General features: G+C 31.3%; 1 protein-coding gene across 1 annotated transcript; it reads right to left on the bottom strand.

The window, feature by feature from the left end:
* Nucleotides 1-3615: 3615 nt before the first annotated feature.
* On the bottom strand, nucleotides 3616-8458 carry LOC107868239 (heterogeneous nuclear ribonucleoprotein H2). The gene is made up of 2 exons (XM_016714868.2): nucleotides 8295-8458; nucleotides 3616-4628 (listed from the first exon to the last, which is right to left on the bottom strand). Exons 1-2 carry the CDS (start codon nucleotides 8309-8311, stop codon nucleotides 3845-3847), a joined length of 801 nt encoding a protein of 266 aa, XP_016570354.2. The 5' UTR covers nucleotides 8312-8458; the 3' UTR covers nucleotides 3616-3844.
* Between the last annotated feature and the right edge of the window lie 4171 nt (nucleotides 8459-12629).

Genomic DNA, 12629 nt, shown 5'->3' with positions numbered 1-12629 from the left:
GGTGCTGCTGCATTAGCTGAGGCAAGGAATTTGGAGAGGTTGTGGTTGGTGAGGTGTAAGTCTATAACTGCATTAGGCTGATATGGAAGGCGTGTGTAATACACCACACCACGTGTAAATGATATAATATTTTACAGGATATAAAAAAAATCACTTTTTAATAGTTTAGGTGAGTAATAAGTCACTAGTATAGTTTAAGTGTGGCTTACGCTTTTCTTATATAGTTTGGGATGAAAATGATTTCATTTCCCTTAAAAAAAATTAACATTCATCACAAACCACATGAGTATTATATTGAGTCATTGACTATATTGTATAACACCATTGACTGCAGAAATTTGATTATTATATTGCTCTTGGACTAATTCACCCACTCCGCCCATTTTGCACTTTTTGAATTAGTAAATTTTAGAGTAACTCATAAAATTATTATTATATGATTAAGGGCGGATTTAAGGTTAATTTTGAGGTATTTCAATAATTATTAAATTCAACGTAGATTACATATAATTATATTAAAAATATATAAAAATTAGTATAAGACTCATAAAAGCACTCAATAAATAAAAAAGATAGATAGATATTTTAATTTCCAGATTAAACTTTAAAATTTGAGCGTCAGTATGTGTGTGTGAACCTTCCGAACGCCCATAATTTCTAAATTCTGAATTCGCCACCATATGTGACTAGGAGGTTATGACTAATGAGTTCAAGTCGTAAAAACAACTATAGCAGAAATATCGGAATAGTTGTTTACTGTAGATCATTATGGTCCGAACCTTTGTTAAAATTCCCACATAATAAAAGTTTTAGTGCAACCAACTGACCTTTTACTTTCTTTTTAGATTTGATTTAAAAAGAATATTAATTTTTATAGTATTTGATAACTCGCTAATTCGAATATTTCGACGTGACATTATTTAAGATTACAAAAGGCATTTTAGCACCGTATACATTTTAAATTTAAAATCATAAGATTTAATTTTTTTTTAAACTTCACATTTAGTTAAGCCAAGATACTTAAATCAAAATGAAGAAAATAATTATTTATTTAAAACCTGCTTAAATCACCTGATAGAAATTTTTTACAAGAAAAAATAAGGAAAAAAAATCAGTTCTAGAAGTATAATAGTTTCCTATGGGAAAATAATAATAATTTAAATCAAGGATAGTCAATCAGTTCTTGAAAAAATAATAATTAAAACCAAGGTTAGTCAATGGATTTTGAGAAGGGGAAAAAAAAAGACATTTGAAAAAGAACTTGAAATTTTTCAAAGTTTGAAAAAAACATTAGTACCTTATTTGTGGGGAAAATAAATATTTTAACACATTTGTCAAAGAAAGTATGCATAAGAAAGAAGAAAAAATGACGTTGAGTGATGATGAGGCGAAACGAATTTAAAATTTGAAGTTTATGAGTTTTGTATAACCATCTCAAATTAATATATTTTGGTTTATAATTTAATATTTAAAAGTATTTATAAGATTTCTTAAAATATATTTATGATTTAGGTAAATATTATTGAGTTTTTGTGATTGTAAGTTACCTTATAGATTCGCTTTTAGCGGTGAGAACTTAAACGTAGAATATTTTTACTCTAATATCATGTCAACGGTATGATCACATATCTCACTAAAAGTTAAACTTATTTAGGAGAACATACTTATATTTATTTTATCATAAAGAAACGATTAGAAAAAAAAGAAAGATGTTCAAGGTTATATTTAAAGAATCAAAATAATACTACTCTATGGGACTCATTTGGTTGTGGAACAAATCATTTCGAGATAATTTCTTCCGATATTAGTTGTTCGGAGTTGTTATTCCACCCTTAGGTGAAATAAAATTAGGAAAAATAATATAAATATACATCATAACATATTTATGCAAATCTCCACCCTTATAAAGTATTACAAAAATTTTAACTAACTATGTATCTTTGTTGGGTGTAACGAAAGTTAATTATATATCTCTAGAGAATCAAAATCGAAATAAATATACCGAGAGCTAATTATATATCTTTATAAAGAAAAAATGTGTCTTCGTTAGATTTATTATGTATCTTTACAACAAAAAAAATGTATCTTTGTTGGATGTATCGGAGGTAATTATATATCTCGATTCTTAATAGACCCAAAATTGAGATTTTCAATAATTATGCAAAATATCGGGATTTTCTGTAATCAAGCTTCAAATTATTGGGATTTATGTTGTTTGCCCAGAATAAATTCAAAAATAGCACTGCAATTCAGGGATAAATTACCTCATCATTTTATCCTAACTAAACATGAGATAAACTCATTTTAAAATTAATTCCAAAATCAGATATTCGTTATTCCTCGTACCAACCAAGACATAAGGGACAATTTTAATTGAATACTTGATGTCTTTTCCTTGTACATCCAACTAAATTTCCAAGAATATAACTTATAATTAAGTTCTACTTGCTACTCCATTATTGTTAAAACAAATTCCACTTAGTACTTCTTTTTGTGTATTTATTGAATTTTGACATACTCCTACAATTATGTTATATTGTAGTTTTTCTTTTTTATTTTTAATTCTCTTTGTTTTACAGATATTATTTGTTTTAGTTCTATATATTTTTGTGATTTTTTTATCATGTTATGTGTATGAACAAAAGTTGTCAACAAATGATAATGTGATAGGAAGCTTCACCTTTTAAAAAAAAAAAAAAAAAATGTTGCTTCTTTGTAAAGGTTCTTTTTTTTTTTTCTTTGTAGAAGTTTGAAAACTGAAACTATTGATGTATAATTTGCTTTTCTGGTTTTAACCTGACACATAATATAATAAAGTAGAAAATGCGTTTAAATCTAATGAACTTAAATTAAAGATATGAAAAAAATATTAAAATGTCTTTTAATTTTATAATCTTAAAAATATCAAGTGAGAAGTTATAACTAAAGAATTGCCTAAAAAGAAAAGTCGCATTTTTTAAAAAACAAATTAAAAAGAAAAATACGACAAAAAAATTGAAACGGAGGAAGTACTTGTTACTTTCATAAGCACAACATATCTAGCTATTTGTGCGACTAGACTGAGTATTTGTTGTTAGACAATATATCCAAGTTTATATGACGATGCATTTTATTATTTTGTTAATCATTCAGTATCCTAAGCTTACTGACTCGATTATTGTAAATTCTCTTAGAATAAAGGAAGTAGAGGTCGTTTGGTACATCGGATTGGATAAGTCCCACCCTTCGGATAGGATAGTCATTTTACCATTTTAGTATAAATATCGGAATAAAATAATCCCCCATAGGTGCATCTCATTTTGACTTATCATCCGATCATTTTCCGAACGCCGTATGACTGGAGTTTAGTGCACCGAACTGTTTTTTAAAAAAAAAAAAAAAAACAGTAAGACATAGCCCAAAGCAAAAATTATTGCATTTTCTTGGACCTAAACACACACACACAGAGCCCAAAAGAAAATCATACAGTAACGGCAGTAATCAAACCAAGAGAATTCAAAAACAGAAAAATCAATGGATGGAGAAGAGTTCAAAGCAAATTAAGCAAAACCCAAAACTAAGATAGCCAAAAATATTTGCGAATCTATGACCAAACACTAGCGAAGATGCCAAGAGTGAGAACCACAAATTACAAAACTGTTCATATCAATTTGTCAACGAAAAGATACAGTAATGACAGTAAATCAAACAAGACGATCTTTAACAAGTGTATGAAGTCTTGCCTCTAAGGCAAGAGTTATAGAGGATCTCAACAATCAAAATACAATGTGGTGGTGTCAGTTCTTGCCCATGGAGCTTAACTTATGACATGTGAAGAAAATATTGTCATGCTTAAGAATTGGCATCACTGTCGTGACCTTGATTCGGCTCGCCTAGCTTCATCTGGATGGGAAGGAAATAGCTCAATATACCTAAATCCAATCTTCATATTGTCCTTGCACATAGCTTTCTTAGCCTCTTCAGCGGAGGCGAATTCCACATAAGCCTCTCCGGTAGCTTTTCCATCAGAACGATATGCAATGTGTATCTTATCTGGTGTAATGTTGAATTCCTCACCAAAAAACCTGCCAATATCTGTTCTTCTAGCACTGTATGGGAGACCTCGCAATTTCAATATCTCGGTGTACTCAATATCGTCTTTGTTCATGGACCTCTTTGGTCGAGATGGAGGAGGAGAACGATGTTTTACGCAATTGTAACCTCCTTCCTTCACCTCAGCAGCTACAGCTTGGTAATAGTCTTCCTTCTTGCAGCTGAAAACCTCCACGTATCTCCTCCCCATGTTCTGTCTGTCCCGTTGAAGAGCGTAATCAACTTGCGTGTGACCAGCAAAGACAACAAAAGCCTCCCCAAAGAACCGTCCGTCCTTGTTGACCAAGAAAGTATCGACAATATCCAGGCCAGCAAAGAACTTGCAGATGTCGATTACAGTGCAGTTGAACGGAAGACCCCTCAAACGAACAACAGGAAATCCAGAAGGCCGAGATCTGCTGCCGCCATAGCCATAAGCGTGATGATAACTGCTTGGACCGCTGCTCACTGCGAAGTAGGGATTTGATTCCATCATTCTTGGTCTCTTTGAGCCGATCCCGTACCCGTCTGAAACCCCCCCGCTCCCCAACATTGCCCTTCAATTATTCACACCCAAAAAGGAAAAAAAATCCCCCACTCAACCTTGTTAATAAAACCAATCCCAACCCATATGTTTCCTACAACCTAGTTTCCAATACCACTTATTCTAAAACGAAATCACAACATTTCACATGCATCCCAAAAAACATAATAACAAATTACCGCATATTAACATAGTTAGCACATAAATGAACATAGTAAATACAGACACATATTCTCGGGATTATTTCCCTAAGCAAAAACTTAAAGAAAGAACAACTTTTCCAAGAATGGAGATATTTTCTGTCTTTTATAGTTCAAAATCTCTAGCGACAAACACAGATTCATCCAAATAACGCGCACATAACCGGATGACCACAATACTAGACCATCATTGATTTAAAAACTCTTCCAGCTATCAGGTAGAAGTAGAAAATCACCTAAAATCCTTAAGGCAGAGGGAGTCTTAACTACTCAACTATGTAGGTAACGATATGGCAACTTAAACACTTCAGTGATCAGGAATTTTGTATTGGTACAAAAACCCCCCTAAAATGTGAAAACTATGGTTACCTAAAAGGCCAAACAATTCTGTACAAGGTTCTTAAATTGAGAAAGAGAATCTCAATTTAACAAATTGCTATTACACTATCCTTTACCAAAAAAATTGCTATTACTCTATCAATCCCTAAAGGTTGGATAACTATGACAACTGAAAAAGGTCGAAGATTATGTTTTAACAATCCTTGAATCGAGAAAAAGAAAAGATCTTAGTGCAAGGTATTGTATCCTGAATCGATATACAAAGTTTAAATATCAGAGGGACAAGTATGTCGTCACCTCACCCCATTCCTTGATAAGATTTATCGAACTTCCCATTCCACCAGACAGAAAGGCCTTCCTTTTTTTTTTTTTTTTTTGGGGGGGGGGGGGGGGGTGTTACAGTCAGTCAATCAATTAAGCCTCAAACCTCAATTCCAAACTAGTTAGGGCTGACGATATGAATCTTTTTTATTTTATGTCCAAGAAATCCGTGTGGATCCAACTGCAGCCTGCCCCTCCACCCCTCCCAACATAAATGCTCCCCACTTGACGCAGAGCTTGAACTTGTGACCTTAGACACAAGTCCTCAAGCTTTGCCAATTGAGCTAACCCGTGTAGCTGATGGTATGAATCTTCTATATTCACTCTACTCTACTCTACGCTGCTTATTACATTCTAATAAGAATAATTTGTCTTTAAAGTAAGTTAAAAGTCAATTGTTTGTACCTACAAAAAGGTACACCAATAGTGACGTAATTCCAAAATTCACCCTACGTAGTTCATAAAATCAACCAGTTGTCAAACAAACCCAATGTAATCACACAGGTGGGGTTTGAAGGGGTTACAATGTAAGCAGACCTTACCCCTACCAAGAGGTTGTTTTCAATAAGACCCTCAGCTGAACGAACAATCAAATTTCTTCTACAACAACAACAAAACCCAATGTAATCACACCGGTGGGGTCTAGGGAGGGTAAAGTGTACTTCAACCTTACCCCTACCTTGAGAAGATAGACTGTTTCTAATAGAACCTCAACTGAATGGACGGTCAAAATTTCTCCTACTACTACAACAACAACAACAAAAAACCCATTCTGTAATCACACACATGTGGGGTTTGGGAAGGGTAGAGAGTATGTAGACCTTACACCTACCTTTAGAAGGTAGAGAGGTTGTTTCCTAAAGATCCTTATCCCAATGAACTATCACAATTCCCCTGCAACAACAACGAAAACAAGGGAATCATACATGTGAGGTCTAGTGAGGGTAGAGTGTACGTAGACCTTAGAAGGTAAAGAGGTTGTTTTCTATAGACCCCCATCTCAATGAACGATCAACATTTCTCCTACCACAACAACAGCAAATTCGGTGAGATATCGCATAGGTGGTGTTTGGGAAGGGTAGAGTAAACAAAGACCTTACCCCTACCTTGAGAAGGCAAAGAGACGGTTTCTGATAGAACCAGCTAAACTAACTATCAAAATTTCTCCTACAACAACAACAAACCAGTGAAATCAAACAAGTGGAGTCTTGGGGAGGTAGAGTGTACAAAAACCTTCCACCTACCTTGATCAAAGGTAAAGATGTTGCTTCTAGTCAACCCTCAACTGAACATACGATCAAAATCTTTCCTACAACAGCAAACCCAGTGTAATCACACAAGTCGGTCTGGAGAGGGTAGAGCGTATGCAAGCCTTACCCCTACCTTGATAAAGGTAGAGAGGCTATTTCCGATAGACCCTCGGCTGAACAAAAGACCAAGATTTCTCCTCTAACAATAAACCCAGTGTAATCACACAAGTCAAATTTGGGGAGGCGGAGTATACACAAACCTTACCCCTACCTTGAGAAAATTATTTTTGATAGAACCTCGACTAAAGGAACAACCAAAATTTCTCCTAAAAAACCCCCCCCCCCCCCCAAAAAAAAAAAAAAAACCAATGTGAACACACATGTGGGGTCTGGGATGGTGGAGTGTAGAAATAGCCTCTTCAGAAAGTAAAGAAGCTATCTCTGATAGACCCTCAACTGAACAAATTATCATAATTTCTCCTACAACAACAAACCCAGTGTAACCACAAATAGGTGGGATCTGGAGAGGGTAGAGGGTATGTAGACCTTACCCTTTCCTTGAAAAGGATAGAGAGGCTATTTCCAATAGACCTTTGACTAAACGAACAATCAAAATTTCTCTTACAACAAGAAGCCCAACATAATCACAAAAAGTTAGGGTGTGGAAAGGGTAGAATGTACGCAGACCTTACTCCTACCTTAAGAAGGTAGAAAAATTGTTCACAATAGACCTCAGCTGAATGAACTATCAAAATTTCTCCTACAACAACAAACCCAATGTAATCAGGTGGAGTCCGAGGATGGTAGAGTGTACACAGACCTTACCCTACCTTTTGAAGGTAGAGAAGTTGTTCCAATAAACCCTCGGCTAAACAAACGATCAAAATTTCTCCTAAAACAACAACAAACCCATTGTAATTAGAAAATTGTAATCAGATGGGTTTCTGGGAGGATAGAGTGTACGCAAACCTTACTCCCACCTTGAGAAGGTAAAAAAGGTTATTTCCAAAGACCCTCGACTTAACGAACAATCAAAATTTCTTCTACAACAACAACAACAAACCCAGTGTGATTACACAAGCAGGTCTGGGGAGGATAAAATAAAGTATATACAGACCTTATCACTACCTAGATCAAGGTAAAGAGGCTACTTCCAATAGACCCTCAACTAAACGAACTATCATAATTTCTCCAACAACAACAACAAACCTAGCATAATCACACAAGTAGAGTCTAGTAAAGAATAGCATACACAGACCTTATCCCTACCTCAAAAATGTAAAGAGACTATTCCCAATGGACCCTCGACTAAACGAACAATCAAAAATTTCAGCTACATGGTTCTTAAATCAAACAAAATAACCGAATAATAATAGTTACTAGTTTCAAAAAAAAAAAAAAAGATTAAAAATACAGTAAATCCACATCAAATCAACAATTTATCAAACAAATAAAAACACATAAAATAAAATAAAAAAGTCAAAAAAAAAACACAAAAAAAGAACAATTCAACTAATAAAAAAAAGCATTTAATTTGTATCAATAAAAAGGAAAATTAGGTTAATTTACCCTCTTGATCCGTACATAGCTCTGAAAATCTGAAAAATTCAAACTATTTGGCTCAATTTGAAAGCTTGTTGAGGAAGAAAGAGGAGAACACCCTAGCCTCTGAACGACGTCGTATGGCCATTTTCTGTTGAGCATTTTAAGGGTCGTTTGGTAGGTTGCAATAGGAAAAATAATGAATGTATCAAGGACCCATTTGGCAATGAAAATAAAAAAAATATTAATTTTATTTAGTATTGAAAATAGAGTTGAAATTATATTTATCCGTAGTATATGAGAAATGGAATATTTTGAAGTTAAAATATAAAAAATTAAAAAATCAGGGTTTTATGAAAATTTAGTTATTTCATGAAAAATAATTTTTTAGATTCTTTTTTTGAAAAAACTAAATTAAAACGTAAATTCAAAAATAATGAAAACACTTCTTGAAGGATTTTTCAAAAATTTAAATATTGTGAAAACATATTCCAAAAATATTTATGGACTGTGTACACTCTACTCTCCCCAAAATCCCGAGTTTATTGTTGTTGTTATTGTATATTTTAAAAATATTTATGGTCAAACAAGTATTTCAGAATAAAGTAAAAAAAAGTATTCCGAAATATTATAAGTAATATTCATGGTCAAATAGCTCCTAACTTTATATATTTACTACTAATATCTTTGTTTAATACGATTTTTGAATCTGTAAGCATTGATTATACATTCTATTTAGTATTATATTATGTATAATTAATACATGACAAATCATGTTATCATCTATTGGTATCATTAGTTAGGCATAAATTATTTCTCAGACTAAATTACATTTATAGTATATGGCCTTGTTTGTCAATTAATAGTATAACTTTGACTCTTACATATTATAGCTTAATTTTTCTTACCAAAAATAATTAATATGTATAAATAACTTTTCATATGGCAATTTTCTATTGAGACATAGGGCCGTTTGGCAGGATGCAATAGAAAAAATAATGAATGTATTAAGGACTCATTTGACAATAAAAATAAAAATAAACTATTAATTTTATTTGATATTTTTAAAGTTGAAAATAGGGCTCGAGGTGTTTTTGGTCATGGTATTTTAGAAATAGGTATTTTAAAACTTGAAAATATAAAAAATAATTTATTTTAGAGTTTTATGAAAATTGAGTTATTTTATGAAAATAAAAAATTTAAATTTTTTGAAAAAAATAAATTAAAAAGTGAATTCAAAATAGTGAAAACACTTCTTGAGGTATTCTTTAAAAATTTAAATATTTTAAAAATATATTTCAAAATATTTATGGCCAAAAACACATTTCAAAATAAAATAAAAGAATATTTCGAAGTATTGTGAAATAACATTCGTGACCAAACGCCTACCAACTTTATATATTTATTATGGAAAAGGGTCAAAAATATCCCTGAACTATTGAAAATGGATCAAAAATACCCCCATTTATTTTTTGCTCAAAAATATCCTTCTACTTATTTTTTGGCTCAAAAATATCCTTTCATTAATTTTTTAGCTTAAAAATACTCTTCTCTCAAACGGAATGCCACCCCAGATACGCCACGTGAAAAAAAAAATATATAATAAGTCTATGTCAGCATACACGTGGAAAATCACTCTATTTAATCATCTTATCATCAACCCATTTTATATTCCATTTAAAAATCCAACCCGGCCCATATTCAAAAAATCCGAACAAAAAAAAAATTAAAAAATTTGATTGCTTATTTTTCATGTGATGGGTTCAGATATTTCGGATCGATCGAGGCAAAAGATGAGGGAACAATCAGGTCCTCTAATTATTGACATGAAAGAATCAAGTTTTAATTGGATCGCCCTAAATAATTGGATCTTTAAATAATTGATTCGGTGTCCAAGAGCTCAGATTCCTACTGGATATCCTATCTGAATTAATCTAGTGAGAAACCTGATTGTACTAAGAGGAATGGTAATTCGAAGACAAGATTAAAATTTGGGGAGAGAAAGTTTAGCGACAGTGTCGGACAACCACAAGTTGATGAGGTCAAGAATTACTCGAGCGAGCCTCGTAACTTTAAAAACGTTAATAATGAAATGAAATGTGGTGAAAGGGATGATTTGAGAAAAAAAATTGAACCATTGATTTTTGCCTCTTGGTTCGGATTTTCTTAATATGGGTCGGGTTAAAATTTTAAATAGAATAAAATGTATTGATGGATAGATAGATTAAATGAAGTGATTTTCCACGTGTATGCTGATAAGGACTGGTCAAGTGATTTTTTTTATCCACGTGACATGTCTGGTGGCATTTCATTAGAGAGAAGGGTATTTTTGAGCCAAAAAATTAACTGAGAGGTATTTTTGAGCAAAAAAATTGATGGAGGGGTATTTTTGAGCCAAAAAAATAAACGGGGGATATTTTTGATCCATTTCTAATAGTTTAGGGGTATTTTTGACCCTTTTCCGTATTTATTAATATCTTTGATTAGTAAGATTTTCAAATTTGTAGGCATTAGTTATATACTATGTTTGGTATTATATTATGTGTAGTTAATACATTTCAAATCATGTTATTAGCTATTGGTATCATTAGTTACGTATGGATTATTTCTTAGACTCAATTACGTAAATGGTTTAGTATACAGCCTTATATATCAATCAATCAATATATATATATACTTTAGTCAATTCTATGTGGCATATCGTAGAGGTCTCCAAAACTATTTATCTTTTTTGTGATTTTTTGGAACTTTTTTTCACTAATCAATTAATTTTTTTAATAATTCAAATAAATGGACCAATTACTACTCCTTCATTTATTTTTAAAATTTAATATTTCTTTTCCATTACTCTCATGACCTTTGATGATCATAACTCTTCAATTATATTAATAGTCATGTTCATGATATCCTTAATATTCCATATTGCTGCCTTATAAATAGAAGTATTATAAATCTTTTTTTCTCCATCATCAAAATTAAGGATATTTTATTCACTATATATTTTTTGAACTTTCATATATTCTTTTTAAAAAAATCATTTGTATACCTTTTAAAATGTCCTCTTTATTGTTTTCTTTTGGGTATGCTATTGCTTCTTCTTCTTCTTCTTCTACACGTATTGTTCATTTGACATTTTAATTGATTTGCTAAACTCATGCATGAGATTACATTAAATTTGTTGTTATTGTTATCTTATATTGTTTGCAACTTTTAAGCAAGAACATGTATAATTTAAATCTGTTTTCTTATAATTTTTTATTATATATAATTTTTGTGATATATTATTTTTTTACAGGAATAAGAAGAAGATCATATAGTGAACGAATGAAGTAAAGATGAAATGATGATTGATGACTATGTAAAGATTTGAGGAGAAGGACATAAGAACCATTTGAGATGAATGTCTTTTTTAAAAAAAAAATTATACACATTCTTTTGCTTTCTCTAAATAGTTTAAATTACTACATAATTTGTTCACTTTTATTTGTCGTTATACTAAAAATAGATATAAAGAAGAAATATAGAAACGATGATGTGGCACCTTATATTTTTTTTTTTTTTTTTACATAATCTACTAAATAAATAGATTATTAAAAATTTCATTAAATAAATCAAAATTATCCTTAAAATAGAACTTTTGCAATAGAATACAATTCACCATTTGCTTGAGACAACCCACATAAAAGAGATTAATATAACATAATCTTAATGATAATTAATTTCTTTTTATGTATTATGTAGTTGTAACTGTAAAATTAATGTCAATGAGAAAATTAAAAAAAAATGAAGTCAATAAAGAATAAATAATTGTCATGAATGGCTAGAGTAGTAACCAAAAAGAGAAATGACCTCCTTTTATTTTTCTCTCTTTCATATTACTATAATTGTAGTATTGTACACACATATTTCATTATGTGAAGTTATAATTAGATTTTGTCAATTTTTATTGTGATACTTTTTCCTCTTATTTCTTAAAATTATATTTTAGAAACGTAATGACGACAAGAATATGATGATAGATAAGATAAAATAGAATGTTGAAAAAGAGAAATGACCCCCTTTTATTTTGTGCTTTCTTTCATATGACTATAGTTGTACACACATATTTCATTATGTTAAGTTGTGATTAGATTTTGTAAATTTTTATTGTGATATTTTTTGCAACATTCTAAAATGAACATTATGTGCTTGATGTTGGTATTTTTTGCATGTTAGTGCATTCCTAATTTCTAAATTCGATATTGCTCTTTCCTATTCTACTTTTTAAATAGCGTCAGAAAGGATTTGATAGTTGATTTCGCGGAATCACCAACGTCTGTTTACTTGTACGAGTGAAGTTTTCACCCCGATCTCGTGTGACCT

This window comes from Capsicum annuum, chromosome 4, assembly GCF_002878395.1.
Source record: "Capsicum annuum cultivar UCD-10X-F1 chromosome 4, UCD10Xv1.1, whole genome shotgun sequence".
Taxonomy (NCBI): Eukaryota; Viridiplantae; Streptophyta; class Magnoliopsida; order Solanales; family Solanaceae; genus Capsicum; species Capsicum annuum.
Note: the sequence above shows the minus strand (reverse complement) of the source record. Positions and strands in the feature narration are given on the sequence as shown.